This window comes from Lycorma delicatula, chromosome 1, assembly GCF_047948215.1.
Source record: "Lycorma delicatula isolate Av1 chromosome 1, ASM4794821v1, whole genome shotgun sequence".
Taxonomy (NCBI): domain Eukaryota; kingdom Metazoa; phylum Arthropoda; class Insecta; order Hemiptera; family Fulgoridae; genus Lycorma; species Lycorma delicatula.
The window spans coordinates 133,660,777-133,687,164 of record NC_134455.1 but is presented as its reverse complement, the minus strand read 5'-3'; the positions used below and the strand labels follow the sequence as shown (position 1 = coordinate 133,687,164).

The window sequence follows — 26,388 nt, the reverse complement described above, 5'->3', positions numbered from 1 at the left end:
TATCATTAAAAAAATTGTAATATCATCTTAATTTACATTCTAAAAGCTAGTTTTATATATCAAAATAAAAGCGCAATTAATTAAAATTATCACAAATAACATCTTGCATGAGAAAATTATTTGAAAAGTTACCAAAATAAATTTAAATAAAAAATAATAGTGAATAATTCATGTAATGATAAAAAAAAAAACAAATGTGTCAGCAACGCATTTACATAATTGATGAATATTTACACGATATAGCCTAGTGTCTTTACTCTTTTCAGCATGTTTTATCACATAATTATTAACATTATTTTAACTGTATATTTTGCCCTCTTAAAATTTTACGTGCAATATATTTCGACTTTTATAAATTTAAAAATACCCAAGTATATTTGTAAAAAAAAACAATAAAAATAATATTATATTTTCAACTACTAATGCGTTTTATTAAATTTTATTACTGAAGTAGAAACTTTTTACAATCACACAGATAGATTATAATAAATTAAAAAATTTATTTTAGTCATAAACTTATATTTTGTTAGAGAGTAGATTAATTATCTATATATTTTTCTAATCAGTGTTTTGCTAAGTATATTTGATAATAATGGAAACATAACACAAGGTAGTGTTGAAAATTTTTTTGTTATTCTCATTTTCTCTAATTTCTGATTTAACAAATATTGCAATGATCAAAACTGATTATTTCATACGTTAATTAATTTAATTTTCCTAACAGTAACTCAATTTTTTTTGCAAGTCTAAAGTACCAATGGAAAAAATATGGAAAAATATGCTGAACAGTGATATAGTATCTGTTTTTTGCCAAACAGATTTATACATCAAAAAAATTAAATAATAAGAGCCTAATACAATCTACATTGAAGAACTGGGTTAATAGATATATTTGGGACATCTAACATTTAAGATGAAGAATGTTCTGTCGGATCGGTTAAATAACAATTGTGAAAGTTCCAAAAATTCACTTTAAGATCCTGGTACTTGGAGGACATCATAATCCTACTTGAATTTGTTTAGCAAAATTAATGGCTTAAGGACATTGTTTACTTGTCATTTTGCATTAAGAATATTTATATTCAATATGCAAGATCTAATTAAATAACGTTGTACAAGGAAGCAGAATAGACTGTGTTTGAATATTTCTTACAATCTATTAAATTACTATGGCTGCTTTAAATACAATCAATAGATTTCTGAGTTTTAATTTGAAAAATACTATTGAATTTTTCCAAAAAAGTTCATTCATATCCTAAGGATGTGCGATAATGGTGATGACAAAACACTGCTAATACAGTAATAAAATTGTATGATTTAGTAAGGTTATCCACAAAATGTTTATCATATTTTATAACAAAACTGCTTGACTGGATGTATGGTTCTTTAATAGTTAATTTTTTTTTTTTCAACACCATTAATTTCATGCTTAAATAACTTGCCGATCTCTGTGGCAGAGTGGTAGCATCTTGACCTTTCATCCAGAGGCCAAGGTTCGAATTCTGGTCAGCCATGGCATTTTTCACATACTACAAAATTTCGATTTCATATTCCCGTGCAAAAGCTTCAACCTTACATGGTCAATTAAACACCCCAAAAAAAAAATTGGATATTTATACATATTACATAATTGTATAGTTGTAGTTTTGTAAATGCAATTTAAGAGATGGATAATGGTACCACTATTCATCAGAATCATTACCTTCAGGAAATTTGTGCCAGCTTGTTATTAAAAAATCCAGAGATGATCAAGGAACCGAGGATGATTGTGGAAACTGATGCAAAATATGTTAAGCAGAAGGAAAAACAATCGAGGACAAATGCTTCCATAAAAATGTGATTTATAGAGACAAAGGAGATTAATCTACTAGTGATACTAGTTGTACTTGTTTGATACTAGTTGTATCAAACCAGTCTTCTGAAAATTTAATACTGTTTTGTTTGAACAGTATATGAGACAAAGTTCCACTATTAGCTTTGATATGTGGAAGACAAAATATGGTCAATAGTTGCAGGACATTTAATCACCCAACTGTTAACTGAGCTTTGTAGATTGAGAAATGCAAGTACATTTTCAGTACATGAAAAAATGTGGTATTTGATGAAGATGAAATATAAGAAACTTATTACACGTATTAGATAAAGCTCAATAGTAATTTGTATAAATTTATATGATTTCAGTGTTAAAAACCAGGACCTAGACAAGTCTGATGGGATATTAAAGGACATTTCAAGGTTCATGCTGCCACAATAAGGTAGATATGATAAAACGCAATAAGTACCATAGTATAACCAAAGTACCATGACCACTCAGAATATAACAAAAAAAAAAAAAAGGCTGGTAATATCTCAAAAACGAATAGGATATATTTTTAATGAGAAGCCATTTACTCATACCATTTGAAACCAATTTCAACAAAATTAAAAAAAAATTTTTTAATGTTGTTAAATCTATTGATAAAACTTATGCATATATTCATGACCCAAAATCATAAACATAATTCAAAGAAACATGCATCAAAAGACATTAAAAACAAGAAAAAAGTTATCCCACAACATGTTAGTCAAGTCTTCTGGGACAAAAATGGAATCTGACTTTTACATTATCTGCAGGAGGGTTTTAACCATCAAGGTAAATCAACATGTTTCACCTCTCAACAACTGAAGAAGCAATTATTTGCAAAAGCTGAAGCTAAGGAAATAAAACATTTAACTGAAGAAATCAATTCATTGTGCAGTTAAGCCTTAAAAAAATACTTTAACTGTCTAGGATTCTATGACAGAAATATCACCAGTTGCAGGCTCCAAAATCTTATTGTTATTATTACTACTATTAAGAAATTTTATAAATATAAATAGTTACACTAATATATTTAAACAGTTTTAATTAAATTATAATTGCATTTTAGGGTCAGATTTCCCCCACATAATGCAGTTGATATTATTAGCCATTGAAAGGATTTAGGAAGAAATAAAACTAATAGTTTATACACATAAGAAATATGTAATCTATATATAATAGCAAAATGCAACATGTACAAACAATTATTATATATTTTTTTAAATTATATTTATTCATAACTGATTAAGTCAATTGACAAAAAAAAATTTATATAGCATTAAACCCTGTTCTTTTCTTCATTATTGTTGTGAGCCATTAATTCATTTCAAGAAAATCTGTGGGGATTATATAACATGGTACATAAAGTACTGCATTTTTCTCTCATTTTTTTCCCAGTAGTCTTTTTTTCAGGGTTCTGTAACTTCAATCAGAGCTGCTATTACATAATTAATGGTTCTCTATATTTAACAATAGTTTTATAATTTTTTTACAAACAGCTATTTTTTTTTTTTTAATGAACCCTGCATTTTAGGAAACAAGAAATGAATAAAAAGATATAACATCAGACTGATTTTTTTAAACGCGTTGAGTATCTCAAACATTTGTTAGATAATGTTAGTTGTTTCACACTTCCATAAAACAAAAAGCAATCTTACTCCTCTTTTTGTAATAGACAAGTAAGATTCCCAGCAGTTTCTAAATTAAATTCTTATTTCCTTTATAACCTATTTTTCTTCCTGCTGTAAAATATATGCTGGACGACTGAAAACTCCCTATTTTAAAATACTTATAAATTATTTATTTATGGTAATTTCTTCCTCAAATTTGATGTTTGATCTTTATGTACGAGAACTATTGCCGATTACTCTTGCTGAATACTACAACATACGAATTGAGTCTGGGTAGAATATGCTGCCTTGTTATGAACATTCATCATATCTGTTTAAAAATATCCTCTGGAATGATGAAACAGTACGTCACATCGGTGGGTTTGTGAACCATCACAATGCCACTATTAAGCAGAAGATACTCGTTATCTCTGAAAAAGTGCTGAATTGACCCAAAGTAACGACGTGGTGTAGGATGACTTCTGACAGGATTGTGGGAATCCATTCATTCTTCAAGATACTATGAATGCTGAAAGGTACTTAACTGTGCCGAAACAAGAAATCTGGCCAGTTATCAGCGCTTGAGAGAATGTTGAAAATTTGATTTTCATGCAAGATGGCGCCCCTCCACATTTTGCTGTTTTGTTCACGAGTGGCTGAACGTCCACTTTCTCGGAAGATGATTAGATCGCTGTGGTACAGACGAGTGAGCAGCCAGGAGTCCTGACTTCACACTCCATGACTTTTTTCTTTGGAGTTGGCTGAAGGAACAAGTCAACTGTACCAAACTAAAAGATTTTAGAGGAACTTGAAGGGTGATTAATAAAAGCTATGTCTTCCATTCCACAAGAGTTCCTGGTGAAATCAGCTGACATGATTCCTGGATGGCCTGAGAAGCTGGTAGTGAAATCTGGTAACCATACCAAATTTTAAATAGAGCCTCATGCTAAATGTTTTTCTCTGATATCTATTTCTTGTAAAGAAAGTATACGTATTTCAAAATGAGGACTAACTTTTCAATCACCCTCATACACATGCACGCATGTGTATGAGGGTGCGTGTGCACACACACACGCACACAAAGATAATAATGTTATAGACACAATTTAAAAAATTCCTGTTTAAGTGAAAATAATAATTTTTAAATCTTCTTAAATCCACTAAAGCATTAATTTTGTTTATTATTTCTGGATAAAGTAGTGGAAATATGAAATTGTATTACCACAAAATATTGGGGAAAAAATGATTTATTTTCTTAAATAATCCTACAGATTTTCTTGTGATTTATGATAATGAAAAAAAGAACACAGTTTATTCAACTCTTTTTCCTAGAGTCCTTTGTAAGGTATAACATTTAAAATACCACATTTTTAATTGATACACATTTTGTAAAGTTATGTTTATGGATTGAATATATAGCAAAACATACATACCAATTACTTTTCATAATAAAAGTAGCTTTTGGCATCTTTTATTAAAATATCATTAACCCATTCGCATTTGGTCATTTGTCATAAAATTTAATTTTGGGGTTTCATGGGTTATACGACTCCCACTAAAAATATATAAAATAAAATATAAATGGACTAATTTAAGAATAAATTAACCTTGCTCATGATATAATTGTAAATATAATCAAACCAAACTTAACAAACGCTCGCTTCTCTCGCTAGTTAAGGTCAGCCAGCGAAGTGAGCATAAGTTAAGTTTGGTTAATTATATTTATAATTATAGCATGAGCAAGGTTAATTTATTCTTAAATTAGTCCATTTATATTTTATTTTATATATTTATAGAGATGGTCATATAACCCATGAGACCCTAATTTTGCATTAAATTCGTTGTCATTATTTTATACTGCCTTCTTAAACCGATTATGTTAAAAACTTTCTAGCATCATTCTTAAAGAAAAAAACATGAAATATATATATATTTCACAATAATATCTGTTGTTAAAATAGTTTGCATTTATAACACTAGATTTGATGCAGTGTTGCTGTACATGTAACAACTTATTGAAAAAAATAACTGAAATAAAAACATTATGTCATTTATAATATTTTATATCTCAAAAGTTTTCTAAAACATGATTTAACAATTTATAACAAGCATGGGCACAGATAAACAAATATGATTCTAAATACAATAAGTAAATAACATCTACAGAAAATAAATTAAAACAATCATACACTTCATAAAAAAAAACTAAAAAAAAAACATAAATATAAAGCTAAAAAACTATGTACTTTGTACATAAAACTATGTACTTTTATACAAAATTGTTATTTACTGAATTAAAAACAAACTCAATTCACATATAATAAATAAACATGAGAGTGATGATTTACCACGACAGTTTACAAGATGACAAACCATTCTAATCACAAATTAATAGGTTAAAATGATTTTATAAGCGCTTTAATGCTACCTGGCTCTGCATAAGTAAATTTAAAACAGCATGCTGAATAAAATGCTGCTAGAATTTATTAATACTTAATGACCATCCCCTAATACTAAACTGAAACTCATAGTGTTTTATAAAAAATGATCTCTTAACTCCTCAAGTTTGTACGAGCAACCACCGTATTCTCTATTAATTTAAATAACAAACGATTATTAATCCTGCTAACAAATAAAAATATTGTTTATTTCCAACAAGAAAAACAATTAACATATTGTAATAATTTGAGATGTGGATATGATGAAGAAGAATGGAGAAAATTAGACTGATAAATAAAACAAGGAGTTCCTTTTTTTGAATCTGACAGCCAATTTTTTTTTTAAAATACGCTTATATAATTTTCACTTTTAAAAATTTTACCATTTGCAGAGAAATTATAAATATAATCTAACCAAACTTAACCTATGCTTACTAGTCAAGGTTAACTGAGCAAAGCAAGCATAAGTTAAGTTTGGTAGATAATATTTATAATTATAAGCAATAATGCAGTACAATATAATATATAATATTATATGCAATATAATATATATATATTGCAATTAGCAATTAATGTTAGCTTTATTATGAGAATTCTCTCAGGTACATTTGGAAGAACATATTTGAATGGATCATGGTGTTCATATTTGTTTCTTCTGACTACTAGTGATTTGTATGTTATTATATCGCTGAATATAATGGCTCCATACACTTTTTTTTTTTTTCAATTGTTTGACATATTAATAATCCTGAAAAAGCAGTGAAATTTTTGTAAGAAAAACATATTGCACACTGCAAGATGTTATAGAAAAAAGCATGAAATAAAATGAAATTATAGTGCAAACAGTATTCATTGGTTGTGCAATAAACGATCATGTTACCAAAATATACATATAAGAAATGGTAGATGGCTAAAAGGCAGCCATTTAACCCTTGAAAAAGTTATTATGTTTATTTATTGCTGGGTTAATGAATATGCAATAACTAAATTTTGTCTGAAAGAATTGATCATGGAAATTGAAAATATCACTAAGTCGAAGAACTATTTGGTTGATGTTTGTGCAGATAACCCTATTCTAAAATCTGATAAAAATTGGCAGACCGGGCATGACAGCGGAGATTGACAAGTCTTCTTTCTCAAAACGAAAGTACAATAGAAGAATTCTCTCAAACCAGTAGATTTTGGTGGAATCTGTAGAAAAATAAAACAGTGTTTTATCTATGCTGTTCCAGATCGTATGAAAGTCACTTTAGTAATTATAATTAAAGCTTGTATTGAAAAAGGTTCAATAATTAGTTCAATAGTAGGTTCAATAAGGTGCAATAAAAGTAATGCTGGAACATATTAGTGAATCTGTTTCTGTTTAATAACAAAAAAAAAAATTGGCATTTATTTATCTTCTATTGTCCAAGTAATGTTTAATGAGACAAAAAAGTTGTTCAATGATTGACCAAAAAGTTGTATTTTGTATTGTCTAAATATAAGTTTTGTAAAATATTTTTAATTAAGCATTAAAAAACAAGCTATTTTACAAGTATTAAGTTAAAAAAAACTGGCTGTCAGATTCTGAAAAAGTACCAAACAAGGAATGACAAAGTAATTTACAGGATTAAAGAAAAAAGAAAACTTATGCAGGAAGTACAAAAAAGAAAAGGAAACTGGTTAGAACATGAAGGAGAAAGGAAGCAACAAAGAAGGATGAACTTAATAGAAGAGATGAAGAACAGAAACATTTAGGGAACATAGGAAAACACTCGGAACAGAGATGGGTAAAGATAGCAGTGGCCTAGGGGACTACTGCAATCAGAACATCAGATAATAATGAAGATGACTTCATACCACTTTATCATGGCTTAAAACATTAACATAAAATATTAGGAGTAATTTTGGATTCCAAATTTAATCAGAATACTCAATCATGTTTATATGAATCTTGGTCTTATCTAAATTTAGCTTCATTTTTAAATTATGAAATTCAAAATTAATATTTTTATGCTACTACAGCTTTATATATTTTATGTATAAAAAATTCAATTCTATTCTGAGCATCATCTGATATCAATGAAAACTTCTAATATTAACAAAATTTTCAAACTGCAGAGGCATCTTCCATATTTTAAAATCCAATATCAGGTATAGGAGGTCTAAACCGAAAGGGAATTTTGCTTCGTAATATAAATAAATGCCTAATAAAAATTCTCTCAAATAATTACACACTTATAATATTAATTTCAGTGACAGAAATGACTGCCTGGTGCATATATAAATCAAGCAGATCTCATTTGAATGAGCTCTATTAATGTATTTACCTAATAATGGATAACATATTAAATCTGAGACTATGAACTTTTAATTGATGTAATTTAGTAAAATCATAATATTCCTAAATGTAAATGCGTACTATTTGGTAAAATTTGCAATCCATTTTTCAAACGAGACTAAAAAAATAATAATTATACGATTTCAATCAATTAAGCGTATGTTTAATAATGGGATAAAAAAATTGTTAACCGAATTCAAATTTGATTGAACTGAGTCAACACAATAAATAGCTACTTAAAACCTCGACGGTGGACAAGTTTTTCAATAAATACAATAAAGAGAAAAACACTTTTTTTTTAAACATAACAAAACAAGTTAAAAGTACATTTTATAATTAAAAAAAAAAACCGATAAAAAAATAATTTCATAAATAAAAAATGCTTTATAAAACATATATACGTGTATATATAAATATAATATCTGAATAAAATTTATTCATCAGATGAAATGTACAAGGCACTTTATATACAAGTATACTCATATAAAATAATAACTGTATGCGTATATAATTATTATTAATACAATTATAATCACAGACCACAGACTATCTACTTTCACTTTTATTAAGGCAACCGATTTAATATATTAATTTACGTTAATCAAGCCTAGCAAAAAACTAAATCCTACTGCTGTCAGATAAAAAGATATTTAACAAGAAAAAACGGTGATAATATAAAATTATAATTCTATGAAAATATTAAAACTTTTTTCCATAATTTTATTGATAATGAAATCTGAATACACAGAGTGCAGTTTATAAATAAAAACAAAAATACCAACTACTAATGAAAGAAAAAAAGCACTCTATTAAATTACAAACAGAAATAAAAATTCAAACAGATCACTACAATTTTGATAAAATTCTCTTTGTACGAAAAATACACAAGTGTGAACTAACTAGGAGTTTGTTTGAAAAAAATTTAATAATAAGAAATTTATCATAAATAAAAAACCCATTTTTATGGCTGGGATAGCCATGAAGAGTCGTAGCAAAGTCAAAGTTTTAATATAAGTTCAATGAAATCAATTTTCTAATGAGTTGATCACCTTCCTAATAGACACTTTTATAAACATTTTTACATCTCATACATAACATACATACATACATACATACATACATACATACATACATAAATTAAAGAAAAAAAAATTAGGGTAACTGAAAAAGAGAATTTTCACAATCACCATTCTCGATTCTACATTCAATTACACACAAATAGATACATCTTAATAATTTTTTGGTATCAAACAACAAACAATAACAGATAAAATATATATATATAAATATATATATATATATATAGCATTACTATGCACCAACCAAAGCTGATCACTTGTAAGCAGTGCTGCTCTTATCAGATTGTCTTCACAACGATTGTCTATAACGCAATGCATTTAAATGATATTTGACAAGAGCAAGACTCTCAAAAAAAAATAAATAAATAATAACAAACAAAACCACATTTCAAAAAAAAATCCAATAAAGTCACTGTCATACATACACGGCTCCTTGATTGTCATTATCGTCCAAACTTATTCTATTAGCATAGGGTGTACCACCGCCATCGTCAAAAAACCTTCTAAATGTAAATTCAAAGAAACCATGAAACGGTTTTCCGTTATCTGACAATTCATCAGACTTTGACGAATCCGATGACGCAGAATTTCTTAATTTATCAGGATCAACCGGGTCAAAATTTGAAGTATCGGTAGAGTATTGTATGCGAGGGATATGCGGTGGCGGTTGTCTTCGTAGTCCTTTTTCAAAATCTATACTTGCAAAAAACGGGTGCGACTTGACTTCATTCGCGTTCTTTCCCAGCCGTCGTTCTGCGCTAGTGCAAAGTTTTAATATCAGATCGGTTCCTTCAGGTGATAAATTTGCCGCTTTTGGAATGTGCAGCGTTGTTTCCCAATTTATAACCTGAAATTATAAAACCCTGATGTACTTAATAAAATCTTTTGTCGGCTGTAAAAAATTACATTAAGGAAATCACTAAAATAAAATTGTTTTTACACATCGCTCACCTAAATATAAGAGCACAATGATCAGGATAAATGTAAAAATATTAAAAACTGATAAATTAAAATACAAATTTCTAAGTAATAATACAATAATGCGCATGAAAAGATAACTGTAATAAAATAAAAATAGGTAATATCTTTGCTCTTAAGCAAGTTAGTGATCATAAAGTACTTAAACTGCAATAATAAAATGAATAATAATATTAACTTGAAAAGTTGATGTTAATGAAAATATTTCCAAACTATTTTGGTAAACATTAGTTCTACTATTCTTCGGAAGTCCTTTAGTTAAATATCCTTTCTTTTACCTTCCTGTTTTTTTTTATTTAACTTTTCACTCTTGGACATGTCCCATACAAATCTTGTCACTTGATGTCCTGTAGCTGACACTGGCAACCGATAGGATAACTATATTTTTACAAGGGTTCAGTAGGAAGGTAAATCTGCCTGTAACCTTCACTAAGGTTACACAACACTAGCAGTTAAAAACACATGCTTAATTTGTTTAACAATACTTTTTCCCTGCAGCAGGTACATTTTATTTACAAATATTACTTCATCCAGTTGAGATGAGTGCTTTTAGTAACAATTTAAATCTTGCTTAAAAAAAAAATTCTTGTTTTGTTAAATTTACTTTGTACTTGCAGTTAAAACAGTATAGTAAAAAGGATATTAACTGTACAAATTCTTTATATAAGTTCAATTCAACAGTTTAAACTGACAGAAGGTCACTGATATTCATCATACCAGAAGATAGATAGAACTTTCCACTGATGCTTTTGGAAAATCAAATTACTGTTCTTATCTGTGAAGACAGATGCAAAAAAAATTTGGGAAATTGCTGAACCTTGTAATACTAGTATCAACACTATTCATTTCATTATCCATAATAAAATAAATTACCGCAAAACTTGTTCAAGGTGGATCCTGAGATAATGAATCAACAGATAGCTGAATTCACATTTTTGCAGAATTTAAAAAGTATTTTAGTGGAAGAGTAGCTGTAGAGATGTGCTGTAGGCACGCCTTCCACTGCTAGGTCCTCCGGGCAGGTTGCCCTGGTGGGCGGCATCTCAGTATGGGATTATTAGGTGCCCAAAATTGATTACCTCTTGTATATATATATATATATATATATATTTTTGAATGATAAAAATTGATACAATGAAAGTTAAATTATTTAACTCTAGAAATTGATACCAACGAATCACGATTTTCCACTAGTGATTGGTACATTCCGGGACCTACTTTTTGGTTATAGTTTATTATTTTATGAAGAAAAATCATATAAATAAAAAAATAAATATTTCACATATATATTGATATATAATAACAAAACAAGTATACATCTTACTACCATGAGACATGTACTAATGAATTGGGATTTTCCGCAAGTGATTGGTACATTCTGGTGCTCAGCTAAGGGGGACGGACACATACACAGACACCACATACAAATGCCCTTTAGTAGGGTAGGATATATGTTTAATAATTTAAAAAATTATACTACTGAAATACTTTATACAAAATTGTCACCCTCGCTAATTATCCTATATTAGTAATTATTTTCTATTTAAGGGCAAGGTTTGTCAGCAATAGTTTTTTGGTCGTCATTTTTTTTTAATTTTTATTTATTTTCTTGTTTAGTAAAGTAACTGAAGGAAGAAGCAGCCAGTTGCAGTTGTACATATACAAACAGTGGCTTTGTTGGTTAGGCCGCTGGGCAGGCTGTATACTGCCGCACTCCTTAGAAATTTGATATTCAAAAAACCCAAAAATGGTTTTTAGATATTTATCTGAAGAGTATTTGCAAGCCACAATCTAAGGAATATTTTGATTATTAGTTGTGGAAATGGGACTAACTTTCATCACCCCTTTCAATGTTGAATTTCAAAAAATATAGTGATATATCGACATGTAATAATATAACAAGTATACACCTGACCACCACAACACGTACTAAAGAAATGGGATTTTCCGCTAGTGATTGGTACATTTCGATGCTCAAAGGGACCAACAGACACACACGCGCGCACACACACACACACACACACACACACACACACAAATGGCTTTTAGTAAGACAGGATAACGTTCTTTTTAGATCACATAAGTTGTAATGAAACTTGGATTTGTTATTTTAGTCAACTGGAAACATCTGAGCTTATGCGTCAAGAAAAATTTGAAAGTCAAAGAATCAGCAGGTTCAGTGATTATTTATAATCACTAATTTATTGTGATTATTTGGTAATCAACAGCGAGCACTATTGTAATATTCTAGAAAAATTAAAACCTGCAATAAGGAGGAAACATTCCAATATTCTCTCAAAAGGCATATTTTTTCTATACGATAATGCCTTCTCTTCATATTACTAAAAAAAAAAACACAGGAAAGTATTCAAAAGTTTTTGTTTGATTCTTTAAACGTTTATGTGGCACCAAGTTAGGAAACAATGAGCGGATCAAGAATGCGATTACAAAAATGGTTCAGACAAAGAGGTGAATAGTTCTTTACTATTAAAGAATAAAAAAGCTCACAGAAAAAAGGAACAAGTGCCTAACCAGGGATTATGTTGAAAAGAATTAAATAAATCTTAAGTCATTAAATAAATATTACTTTTTCTGCAGTCATTTATATTTTTAATTATTGAAAGTCCATCATATTATGAAAGGAGGATTGAACAAAAATATTGTTAGATGGGTTTAACGGAAGGTATCAAAAAGAGATGATGGGTTAAGAACTCAAACGTTTAGCAGGAAATAAACAAGAGTCAAAGGAGAACTGGTTCAAGGGATCTACCTCAGAACAGATAACTACATTATGATAGTATGTACATCATACAGGCTAAAGGTATTCAAAAGTAATTGCCTATATGTAGAAAACCAATCATCATAATCTCTTGTAGACTCAATAGACTCTAAATACCTTCAACGTCAGTGGAACATGTATGCACGGGTAAACTGACTCACAATGCAATTGTAGTCGGTCGGTATGTGGACCTCACAACAGAAGTTTCAGTGCAAGCTTTGGTTAGCAGAGTTTCAACTGGTTACAAATGGATTACAAAATGGTTTCAAATGGATTATAAAATGGTTTCAAATGGAATATCAATCCTCCTTCATCCCAAGTGTATTCATCGGTGGGAAATGAATTTAAAAGAGACTGTAAGCTTGGTTTCACAAACTGGAAATCATCCAAAAGTTTCAGTTAGTGACGAAAATAAGGATCATATATGTAATGCATTCATTCACTGCCAGTCCTGAAAAGTCAATTAGGCAGGCTAGTTACAAACTGCAAATTCTTCATTCCCTGTTCACAATATTGTTCATAAGCGGCTCTGTTTGTGCGCTTACAAGTTACAACTCCTTTATCACACATTAAACCAAATGAACACAGTCTATGATATCAGCCTGTTGCAGAGGTAATTCACTGTATCAAAAACAATCCTAATTATCTTGATACATCATTATTTAGTGATGAGGCAATCTTTCATATGTGTGGGAAAGTTAACAGACACAATTGTTATATTTGGGATACTGAAAACCTGCATACAGTAATCGAAAAGGAAAGGAATACACTAAAGTCAATGTCTAATTAAGACTGCATAAAAAAGATGTCATTGGTCCATTTTTTTCATGGAACCCAATGCAACAGGACACACATACCTCAACGTGCTTGTGAACTTTGTTGTTCCACCACATTTTTATCGACATCTTACCATGTTTGTTGGACTGGACAAGGAGGTCCAACTGCATGGCCACCCTAAATCTCCAGATATCATCCTTTGGATTTTTTTGCTAGGGGATTTTTTAATAGTTGTGTGTACCAAAAAAAGGTTCAAGACTTGGACAATTTAAAACAGAAAATTGTTGAAGCTATTGGTTTAATAATGCCGCAATGTTCCTCAACAACTGGCAAGAGTTAGATTATCATGTAGATGTCTGCCGAGCTACAAAAGATTCACACATTGAACTTTACTAACCTACTTAAAACTTTTTGAGTTGCTGTGTTTATAACAAAAAAAAAATTATTAAATTATACTAACAGGTTCTTTTAATTTCACCTGTTACTTTTGGATATCTTTAACCCGGACACTCCATATTATTAACTGGAACTTATAATGTGCTAAGCTACTCACACATATAAAGTGACACTAAAATATTAAAAACATTTCATTAATTGACATTATAAAAATAATTTTATTTTAAATTTATGCTACCAAACATTATTTTTTTCAAATTATACAAGTGAATTTATGGTTGGGTCAATCCATCTTAAATCTATACAGCCCACAAAAACCTGACCAACTGGGTTTTTCCTGAAATTTGGTATTAATTAACTACTGACAGAGTTATAAGAAACTGTTGAATATGAATCATAAACCTTTTCGTTTTTAGAGACCTTCAAATTTGCTGGAAAATGGCAAAATTTTGACTTGCGGCAGTAGTGTCAGGTCAATATAACTTTATTAAGGTAGAATAACTTTATTTATTAAGGTAGAATGATAAACTTTGTCTTATTTTAAAGCTTATTTGATGCTCTTCCATATGATATACACAAGCCTATGTTTATATAAATTTTGATTTCAAGACTTGCTTCTAATATAAGAAGCTAGAATATAATATAAATAATAATTGCATGACTAATAATTAAAATATAGTAATGTACGTCTAAATAATTATAGCTGTGGCATTTATGATTTGGACATTCTGACTATCTTAAAATCTTACACAATATACAAAAACATATGACAAATCAATAAAAATGTAACGTAAATCGATATAAAATTTCAATTAAGTCTTACACATTCTTAAATTAACTGTTTCATTCCAGTAGTTGTTTTTTAAATAAATATTTTAATTTGTATTAATTTTAACAATAGTCTGATAAAATACAACAACAACATTTTTGTATTGATTAATGCTAATGTACTGATTATTTTTCAAAGTAAATTTTTCTTAATAAGAATAATTTTTTATAATAATGATTTAATAAATGCAATCTGATATTTTCATTGACTTTCAATTACTGCTACTTAAAAATTACATTAGTAACATTAGTATAAAGTTAAAGAGTGTTATGCGGTTTGAAATACCTGATTATTTCATTCTCAGTTTTTCATTTGCCTGAGTAGTTTCCTTTTCAGATAATGTATATGTACATCCAGTAGCAATTTTCAGATTAACTTTCATTAGTACTTCCTGTCGAGTTAATATTAGCATATCACTGTCTGCTGAATAAACGTAAGAAGATGGGACCTTGAGGGTGAAGAAAACTTACTTTAACTTCTTCTGTAGATTCATTTGTAGATAATACACAAGCTAACCACCAGGCACCAATTATAAATGCAAATGACAAAACCAGAAATTTCAGGTAAACAGACTTTTGTTTCATGCAAAACTTTATGTTGTTCACATTCTTCATTTTCAGAAATACTTTTTGTTTTAAAATATCCTTTCCTGACTGGTAAAAAAAGCATGTAATGTTTGAGTACCTGGAATCACCATCGTTTTTGCAAAATATTCTTCTCTTCTTCCTTCTGTCATTCTTCATTTGAAACAAATATGAAATTCATATTTTTAATATTTGACCGAGCCCGATCATAAAGCTAAGTGACTGTTGTTATTTGATCTTAATACGGGTGTCGTCAACTTGTTTTTGATGTAAATTTTTAAGAGTACCACCAAGACTATCACATGCACCCTTGCCATGTGATGTGGCAAAGAAGTCCCATTCCGCCTCAGCACCAAAGTCATCCTTATGATATGTTTAATTCACAAAATTTTTTAAGATTTTTATATTGTGCTACTGAGCCATCTGAGAAGTAAATTAGTTAATTCATATTATATTTTTCCTTTAAAAATTGAATTTGTTTTTTTCTGAAAAAGGTGAACTGAATTTCTTCTATCATGCTTAAGGCAGTCAGACGTAACTAAATTATCATTTCAAGTGTCTGTAAATTCTTGGATTTTAAAATAAATAATAAAATAGAGTGTTTCCACAAAGTAATTTGATTGTGACCCGGTCTTTTTTGCCTGGCATTCCACGACTTACATCTGATTTATAAAATGCCTGAATACATCCAACTATGTTTTGATCCAGACACCTTCCAGATTTAGGTTTCAGTGATGACAGAATCCCTTATTCTTTAACTATTTGTTTTGCCTGTCACGTCATGCAATTGGTAGATCCTCGGAATTCATCTTGTACTTTATTCATCTTGCACTTTTTTGATGCTCCAAATTTGTGGAAGAAGAGTAAGAATTGTTATTTTAAGACTTCTATCGGTAGTACAATTACATTTTTCTTTCAAATGTACCAAGATTTAGCTATTGCATTTAACCTGAGAAGAAGTCTCGGAGAATTAATTAGCTATATTGAATATTTTTTCCTTCATTGATGACTCCATTTTTGGAATCTTTTGCATTTTACAGGTGATTCCCCAATCTCACTACTCTCACTGAGACTGTCTAATGCATAATTTGTTTCATCATAAAGGGCTTCTTCACCAGCATTTGCTTCTTCTTCTGAAGCTTTATTACTAATTGAAGCAAGTTTTTTCTGACACTTATCACAAATCTCCCAATCACTTTCAAACATGGATTTTTTCTGTCATCCATGGTTAACACCTTTCTTAAATTCTTAGTAACATTATTATGACCTACTTCTTGAAATGGATTACAACATTTATTATTCTAAATTTCCATACTTCAAAAGATGACTAAAAAAAAAAAAAAAAAAAACTGTAACAGTTAGCAGTCAATAAACAAACACTCAATATCTTGACTTCCGGGCAGGTATTTACACAGTGCCATACTTTCTTGCATCATGTCATCCCAAACATAAATTATTTAAATAAATCAAATATTTTAGCTCATATGTAATATTGTTTACACTAAAACAATGGAAACAGACTATGACTAAACTGATGATATAGTAAGCTTCAATGAAGTTTGTCTTTCAATTTGTATTAATTACACTGAGTCATTGCATTAGATCATCATTGGTCATTTGACTGAGTTGAAATATACTCTATTTCTTATTACTAGACAAAACAAATGAGCAACGTATAACTTCATTACTTTTAGTTTCTTTTTGCAAGATATTTTATTTGATTTTACAAGTTCAGACAACAAAAATTTAAGCATTTACAACCTCAAAACTCCACAAAAAAGATTTTTTTGTTAAAACATTGATACACATTTTTTTCTCTTGATCCCAATGAAGTCCCAGTTTCAAATTTGCACAGCTATTCTATAATATAATGATGAATAAAATATATTTTTCATAAAATGATTGAATACCAGTTTTTTATCAAATTCAAGGTTAAAGGATCTTGAAATAAAGATTTATGTAAACATAGGCTTGTAATACATCACATGAAAGAACATCAAATAAGTTTCAAAATAAGTCCAAATTTATCATTTTACCTTAATAAATAACAAAGTAGTGTTGATGTAACACTACTGTCATTTTCCAGCAAATTTGAAAGGCTCTTAAAAACAAAACAGTTAATGACAGATCTGAAATTCAGTATTTTTTCATAACTCTATCAACAGTTAATTCATACCAAATTTCATGAAAATTGCAGTTGGTTGGGTTGTGAATGGTATTGACTTGATACAGAATGACCCAATTTTTAAAAAATAATTCATATTTTTCTACATAGATTTTTCTCATGACACACATTTCTTTTGCAACACTAAATTTATAAAATTATTTTTCTTTTTTAATTATATCGTTAACGCAGCCACAAGTTCAAAGATTAATTTATGCCGAATTTTTTCTGTTTTTTTTCCTGTTTAGCCTCTGGGAATTACCGTTCAGGTATTACTTCAGAGGATGATATTATAGGTGTAAATGAAGTGTTGTCTTGTAGTCACAGTTCGACCATTCCTGATATGTGTGCTTAATTGAAACCCACCCAACAAAGAATACCGGCATCTATGATCTAGTATTCAAATTCATATAATAGTACCTGCCTTTAATAGGACTTAAACTAACAGGAACTAACATCAGCTGATTTGGGAAGATGCATTCACCACTAGAACCTGGTGGGTTAAGTTATGCCAAACTACAATAAGACAGCATGGTACAGAAATTCTGAACCCCAACAGATACTAGAAAAATTATTATGTTTGGTTCAGTAGATTACACTGTGTCAACTACTCTGGTGCTCATTTTTAATTAAAATGCCTAACAACAGCATTATATGTGATCAATATATCAGTTTTAAAAGAATATTGTTTTTATGAACACTGTTTTTATGAATATTCTGAAATGATCTCTTTTATTCATTATTTTGTAAAATTCAATACATTCATCACCTGTACTGACTCTCTAAGAATCTATTATTCATATAAAAATGGCTACATCCAGTTGTCTAAAATGTATATTTTTTCGTTGAATCTATTAAATTTACTCAGTTTATAAATAATAAATAGAACTAATGATGATAATAGGGAGTGAATGAGATTATAGCAAAATAATACAAATTTTAGTGAAAATAAAGGAGTAATCCAGTTATTTTCTATTGACCAGTTGCTCATCCAAACTAGAAATTTGACTGAATTTTCTAAATTGCAATCTCAGATATGGTTTTAACACAAAAAAAAACTATAAAATATATAGAAGTAAAACAAAAATTCATTTAGAGTAATTTTTTACTTTATAAATATAAAAGTACTAAGTAAAGTATAAAGTACTTTATACTTTACTTTATAATAGTAAAGTCCTTTAGTAAATAAAATGGAATAACAAGTAAGCAATTTTGTTATTCAATCCATTTTACTGTTACTGTTTCATGTGAATTAAAGTTCTAAATAAAAATTATATAGAGCATGTCAATCAAATACTCTGAAAGTACTACATAAGTTCAGTTACCATAAATTCTTATTTAGCTGTTACGTTACCGCAATAAGTGTGTACGACTTGTTCATTTAGTATAGAAAACTTATTTGACGTCACGGAATACCAAAAGAGTGACTTCATCATACACAAAAATTGTTTAGTCTCAAGAGGCATGACAAAGTTGTAACACTGCTCTTTTTTATACCCAGATACTTTACCACAATATACAGAGCTCGACTATATCAACCATTGAACAAATTATAAAATGGTAAAATAAACTCAAAAGTTTAAAAAAAAAAAATATCTAAATTAAAAAATCCTCTATGTGTCAGATATATAAAAATACAGCAAATTAATATTTAATATGACTTAAAAAACCCTAAAATACACTTTAAATCTGGTTCTAAGTATGTGTATTTTTAATTTTAAAAAAAAACCCTGAAAACTTTAAATTCAGCACAAATACAAAGTAGCATCAATAGTATATGCTGGCTGCTTTCTGATGAAAGTTATCATTACCGAACTGAAAGTTTATTTTTTTAAATGACAAATACATTTTTTAAAGAAATCTTTTAATTAATTCTTATGACTTTTCTATTCTCAGATATCTATAGCACAATTTTTTTTATTTGGGGCCCACAGATCATTCATGAAATGTATATCTGTAACATATATTCATACAATATTGTAGAAATACTTAACACAAACGCAAATTGTTTGGCCATCAACACTAGACCTCCTGTACAGAATGTCTAACGCTTAACCATCCGTGCCCCTCGTAAACACGAACAATATGATACTAGATCTGCTCCATATAGAAAAAATAAAAGAATAAAAATACCTTATACTGTGTTTCACTAGGAGTTCCAGCATGAAAAGGTGGAGAGCCAACTAACATTTCATATAAAATGATTCCGACACTCCACCAATCACAAAGCTGCGTGTAACCGGTGTGAAGTAGTACTTCAGGAGCTATGTAATTTGGTGTACCGACCAAAGAATGCGCCAAACAACGTTGATGTTCCCTCTTTCGCCGCCTTTCTAATGGTTTAAGCTGATGACAACGACACTCCGAACCATTCCATTCTTCACTAGGATCCATAGAGTCTTGTCTTCCATGTTCTCCTGACACAAAACAAATGAATAATCTATTCATATTACAAAAAATATAAAACAACAATATCGACTAGGTGAAAAACAAATTACAACACCTAAATGTAACATAGTGAAAACAATAATTAAAACAAATATTGAAAAATATTTGTAATATTACCATAACATTTAGTAAGATTAAAGGCAAAACCAAATACAAAACATATAAAAAATATTTATACGACTAAAATATAGTAAATTAATAATTTATTTCAGTACATCTAAAAAATATCTATACACTAAAATATTGCAAATTATCATTTCTATCAGGAAATAATGCTTCAGAAAGCATATCAGAAAAAAATACATTCATATCAGAAGAAAGCCACTACACACTGGATATTTTTATAAAAGAAGGCTCAAGAAGAATAAAGAAACTTATATGGCACTTATATTTGAGAAGTTAAGTAAATGCAGTATATATTTTTTTTAAATTTAAAGTACAGTTGAAAAGCATAAGAAGGAGGATAGTCTTTTTATAAGAATAAGGTTAGCTGTACTTTGAATATTGTCTGTGACAGTGTCGAGGTCAATAATATTTATATTAATATACTAGAATTTGAAGAATTTTGTCATTCAGGGAGTTAACTTATTGTAGTATGATGATTATGATTGTTAGATAATTTTATGTAGTAAACGATGGGAATCATAGTAAATATACTTCTCCATGATTTCAACAATAGCTAATGTCTTTCTTATTTTCCAGCATCTTCGCTAGGAGCTATACTACTAGTTTCAGTAAGATATATTCATATAAGGTCTGTAAAATAAGTAATAAGACAATTTTTTATTTTACCCGCCAAAGTGGCAACACTAATAAAGTTACTAGCAAACATAGGGTTATATGAACAACTGATTTATATTAGGTATTAATATTTTTGCTCTATTGTTGCCACATGAGACGTAAACAAACTTTTCGTGAAAGGAGTTGTTGTTGAGCATTACAAAAATGACTGATACTAATTATCAGCAACATTGTGCAATTAAGTTTTGTGTTAAACTCAGTGAAAATGCTACTGAAACTTTTTCAAAATTGAAAAGGCCGTATAGAGGTGGTGCTCTGCCATGAGCCCAAGTTTTTAGGTGGTTTAAAGCATTTTCAGATGGCCAGAAATCAGTTGCGGACAATCCACGCTCTGGAAGACCGTTAATGTCAAAAGGTGAAGGCAATGTTAAGTGAATCAGACTTGATGTGGTACGACTGGTCATTAACTGTCAGAATGAATGCAGAACAATTTAATTTGAATTATACTGCAGTCCATCAAATTTTGACAAATGAATTAGACATGAAAAAAGTTTGTGCAAAATTGTTCCAAAAAACCTTACTGTTGAACAGAAAAACAACAGGGTGGAAGTGTGCTGCGATCTTCTAGGGCGAATTGAAACTGATCCTGATTTACTAAAAAGTGTTATTACTGATGAATCTTGGATATTTGAGTACGACCCAGAAACAAAACGCCAGAGCAAGGAGTGGCACCACTTCAAAACTTACTCGCATCCCAAAACTAGCCACATCCCAAAAAAGCAAAAATGAGCAAATCAAAACCATGCTAATGTGTTTCTTTGATAGTAATGTCATTGTCCATAAGGAGTTTTTGCCTACAGGACAGACTGTAAATAAATATGTTTACTAAGAAATTCTTAAAAAATTGCAGAAAAGAGTTGCTTACATGAAACCATCAAAGACAACTGGATGCTGCACCATGACAATGCAACTTGTCCCACTGCACTCTCAATTAATGAGTTTTTGGCAAAGAAAAACATTTCTGTAGTTCCTCAACCACCTTACTCACCTGACTTGAGTCCCTGCGATATTTTTCTGTTCCCGACTTTAAAAAAACACCTGAAACGACACCATTTTGGAACAGTAGAAAACATAAAAAAACAAAATGTAACCAACCATCTGAAGGATACTCCGTTTTCTGAGTTCCAACATTGCTATGAAGAGTAGGAAAACCATTTGAAGCGTTACGTAGCTTTCCAAGGGAACTATTTCGAAGGAGATATATATATATATATATATATATATATATATATATATATAACTGGATTGTAAATAAAAGGTTTTTCTGAACCAGTCTCATTACTTTATTTACAGACCTCGTAGTTTTAATGTTTGTAGTGATTTATGTCCATCAAGTAAGTGATTTGTGATGAAAAATGGTTGAAAGAGAATTTGAAATTCAAAACTGCACAGGAAACTAAAACAAAGCTAGATAACTGTTATCTCATCCACTAGAATATTTTACAAATGGTTTTGTTATGTTCAGAGTGATCATTTAGCCACAAATAATGCTCAATAACATTACAGGTATAATATAATATAATATATATATTAATATTAATATAATATTAAAATCCATTATTTTGGTGGTATAAGATAGAATACTGAAAACGTATAAGATCCCTAATGTAATGCCATCTTAAATACCTGTTTTACACGAACAATACACAAGTAAATATTCAAATATTTCGCAAGATAATTAAAAATATGCAAAAACTGTGTGCAAAATGAGTGCCACATTTGCTCACAATCTATCAAAAGAGTGAAAGAGTAAACATTTCTAAGCAAAATTTGGAGCTGTTTCAATGTAACAAGAAGAATTTTTGCCTTTCATAAAATTTAATGAAACTTGATACATCATTACTGACCTGAAACCAAAACACCTCACTGTTTTGATTAGAGAATCCGATAAGATGAAAATCTTTCCATCAGCAAGAAAGATAATGCCCGCTATCTTTTAAGATGTCATGGCACAATCTATATCGGCTTTGTATGGAAAAAGGTAAAACTGGATAACTTTATGCATCTTTGCTGATCTTCTAAATAACAAAATAAAAAAAAATCCTATCACATTTGACCAAAGAGAGAAGTTATTTTTCACCAGGACAATGCATTGGCTCACTTTTCTGTAATTGCATCAGCGAAAATCTTCTGTACTTCCTTATCCACCCGACTTCGTACCTTTGGATTACATTCTGTTTCCATAAATAAAGAAGAAGTGGCTTGCTGGAAAGAGATTTACACAAAATCATGAAATTATTGTCAAAATCTATCTGTTTAGAAGATTTTGATAAATCTTCCTAAAATGATGGGTTCAACCAGCATGAGCATCATTGGACTAAGTGTATAGATTTTAAAGATTATGTAGAAAATAAAAGCTTTCCCCCCCCCAAAAAAAAGTTTATATTTTCTTATGGCCTAATCATTTTCTGGATGCCATGATGCCTCTCCACAGGAGGGCTACCCCCTCCCCTATCCTACTCCTAGCCATGTATGCCCCCATGCATACCCCCTGATCATCACGCACCCGCCCCTCAAACCTAAGAGTTCTTCATGCTTTATCAGAGTGGCCTGACCTAATCACTCTTGTGTGTGACCAAGCTAAGACAACCTCAGCAAGAAGGCTACCTTCCTGGCCCTGCACGGTTCCGCATTTCGACCCCTCTGGCTAGATTATTTTTTTTTTAGCCAATATTACTGTGTCTCATTCACTCACACTTTAGCACCCTTCTACTTCTTATTACTCAAATATCTCCTGTCATTGATGCTGGGTAATAAGTAAATGTTGGTTGCGATCAACCTAGTGCTATTCCGAGCAGTCCTCAAAAGTGGAGCTGTAGTGGAAGACTAGAGGTTATACTCAGCTCCCGACAGACCAGACCTGAGGTCCTTTGGGACTTAGTTTATGCTGGCTACACTCCAATTGCTTAATTAACGATATTCGTTTGCGGATGACTGAATTTTTGCAGATTAATATGCTGTCGTGGCATACTTGATGCATCTACGTACTAGGGTGTAGTTTAGGGCTTAATAGTGACAGGCGCGGGGTCTTCGATCTTCCATGAGTAGGCTTTTAGCTTAGTTCCTGAGAGCAACGTGGTAGCTTTAGGTGTCAGATGTCTTCTTTGGAAGGCATAAACTCTATGCTATCTCTCGGTGTGAATTTACTGATGTAGGTGTCCCTCGGGGCATCTGCATCGGTGGCATCTCACGTGACCGGGCTGAACACTGTGAAATGTGATTAGTTGGAGGGCAAGAAGAGGTCCTCTGTTAAAGCCATTGTTGGCAAGGAACAGAGGGGGTGGTATAGCAACCTGACACATTACGAAGTGGGATCTTCACCCCTCGGGGGGGATGGGGGTAATTGAGATGTCATTGATGCTTCATCTATGGAACATCCTTTATTATCCTGATATGTCATAACATTTATCCATCAAGCAATATGCTAACATCCAGATGTACTACTCCTTCCTTCTGATTTTTATTGATCCTGATGTGTTCACCGCACAGCTTCACTTTTTTTTGTAGAAATAAATGCGCTTAGTTATCTCCCCAATCATTCTTACACTTAAAAATACTTAATGTCTAAAACAACGAATATTTACCTAGTTATATTCACAATCAAATTATTTACAGACATTCATTTTATTTTATCTACATTTCCATTATGATATTTTAAGATCTAGTATCCCCATCTGAGATACAAATAAAGAAGGTATCTATTATGTGAAGTCTTATCTCACTAATCATAAGTTATTTATATACTTAGTATTTTATTACTTTGTTTCTTTGTTTTAATAATTTAACATCTACAATCAACAAAATAAACAATATACAATAAAAGTAAAACAAGTAATATTCAATACATGTAGCCATTAGTGGCTGATCATCAAAAATACACTACATTAGCTAAACAACAATAAGAAAATCACAATCTTATCACCAAGTATTGACATATCATACAATACAGAATATAATATGAGAGAATATTCAGAACTTGAAGCCATGAGCAGCTAATTCATCAAACATATATAATACTTTTTTCTTTAATATCTAATCATGATGGTTTAACAAAATGGTCATCTAGGTTTACATTTTAAATAAAGATTTTTGTGATCAGTTTTTGGAGAATAATCTTGTTTTCCAATTTATATGGAAAAATCTGAATCACTTGTTGGTACTGAAACGGCAATAAAAAAACCAGAAAAAGTTTTTTAACAAATATAAGCTTTTGAAATATCTTGTTCGTGGAAGAATCTACACAAAATTTAAGTGGTTAAATTCCAACTAAGAGCGTTTTAATATAAATTGGAGAAAAAGAAGGTTTGTGGTGAAATTTTTATTAAACAACTAATCAGGTTAGCTCATATATACTACGGCACTACAAGTTTGTTTACTTTAATTAAAAAAAAAAATAAGTAAAAACAAAAACTATAAGGACAGATGAAGATTAGAATACATAAAACAAACAATTAAAAATTAAGAATGTAAGAAATAAACTGAATCGAGCCATCTGCGCAGAACAGAAAGGAATGGAGAAATGCCATAATGCAAGAAATGAATAATATTTTTAGATGTCACAGTATTGTGTTTCAATCCTATGAAAACAATTTATTTTACTGTCAAATTCAGTTTTACTCCTTTCACACAATATACTGTAAAAAAAAAAACATGAATGCCAACCAATAAGCACACTGAATTCTGTTATGTGGACGTTTATTAGCACCATTAGTCACCATTTCTAATATTTTATAACGCATACTATTGACCTAGCATTTTTTTTTAACTATTGATATTATTAACTTCAGTTAATTTTCAAGCTAATTTTTGAATACATAAATAATAATAATCATAAAAAAATACCATTAAAAAAGTAACCATGCTAAATAATAAAATAGTATACAAACCATTATTTTGGTAATATTTTGAATTATGCGTCCACCGGAAACCAGTACAAAGACCAAAATCTGTAAGTTTTATGTGACCGTCCCTATCGATGAGTATGTTATCAGGTTTAATATCTCTATGAATAAAACCCATTTTATGAACACTTTCCACCGCACAAGTCAATTCTGCTATATAAAACCTATAAATAAACAAGAAAATAATTATAAATTACATTTTTTAATTTTTCAGCCACTACATATTAAAGAACATTTGCTAAAAAATAAAACAATTAGAAAGTTTGCATTTCTTTTTACAGCACACTAATAACTAAACCACTGGGTTGGTCTAGTGGTAAACGCATCTTCTCAAATCAGCTGACTAGGAAGTCAATCATCTCCCATCATGTTCAATTATAAAATTTAAGTGTAGTAGAATATCTTCAGTGTTAATCTAAAAAAAAACACGTTCATACAAGCATA

At 29.9% G+C, this 26,388-nt stretch overlaps 1 protein-coding gene across 2 annotated transcripts in view; it reads right to left on the bottom strand.

Moving 5' to 3' along the window:
• Positions 1 to 577: 577 nt before the first annotated feature.
• Positions 578 to 26,388, bottom strand: part of wts (serine/threonine-protein kinase warts) — a 101,511-nt gene continuing 75,700 nt past the window's right edge. Inside the window, exons 6-8 of one of the 2 annotated variants that reach the window (XM_075361517.1) lie at positions 25,930 to 26,108; positions 19,928 to 20,211; positions 578 to 10,134 (exon numbers count right to left, since the gene is read on the bottom strand). In XM_075361517.1, coding sequence (XP_075217632.1) covers positions 9,703 to 10,134; positions 19,928 to 20,211; positions 25,930 to 26,108 — 895 coding nt within the window. In that variant the 3' untranslated portion in view covers positions 578 to 9,702. The remainder of the gene's footprint in view (positions 10,135 to 19,927; positions 20,212 to 25,929; positions 26,109 to 26,388) is intronic. The other variant, XM_075361525.1, reaches the window with a different exon arrangement.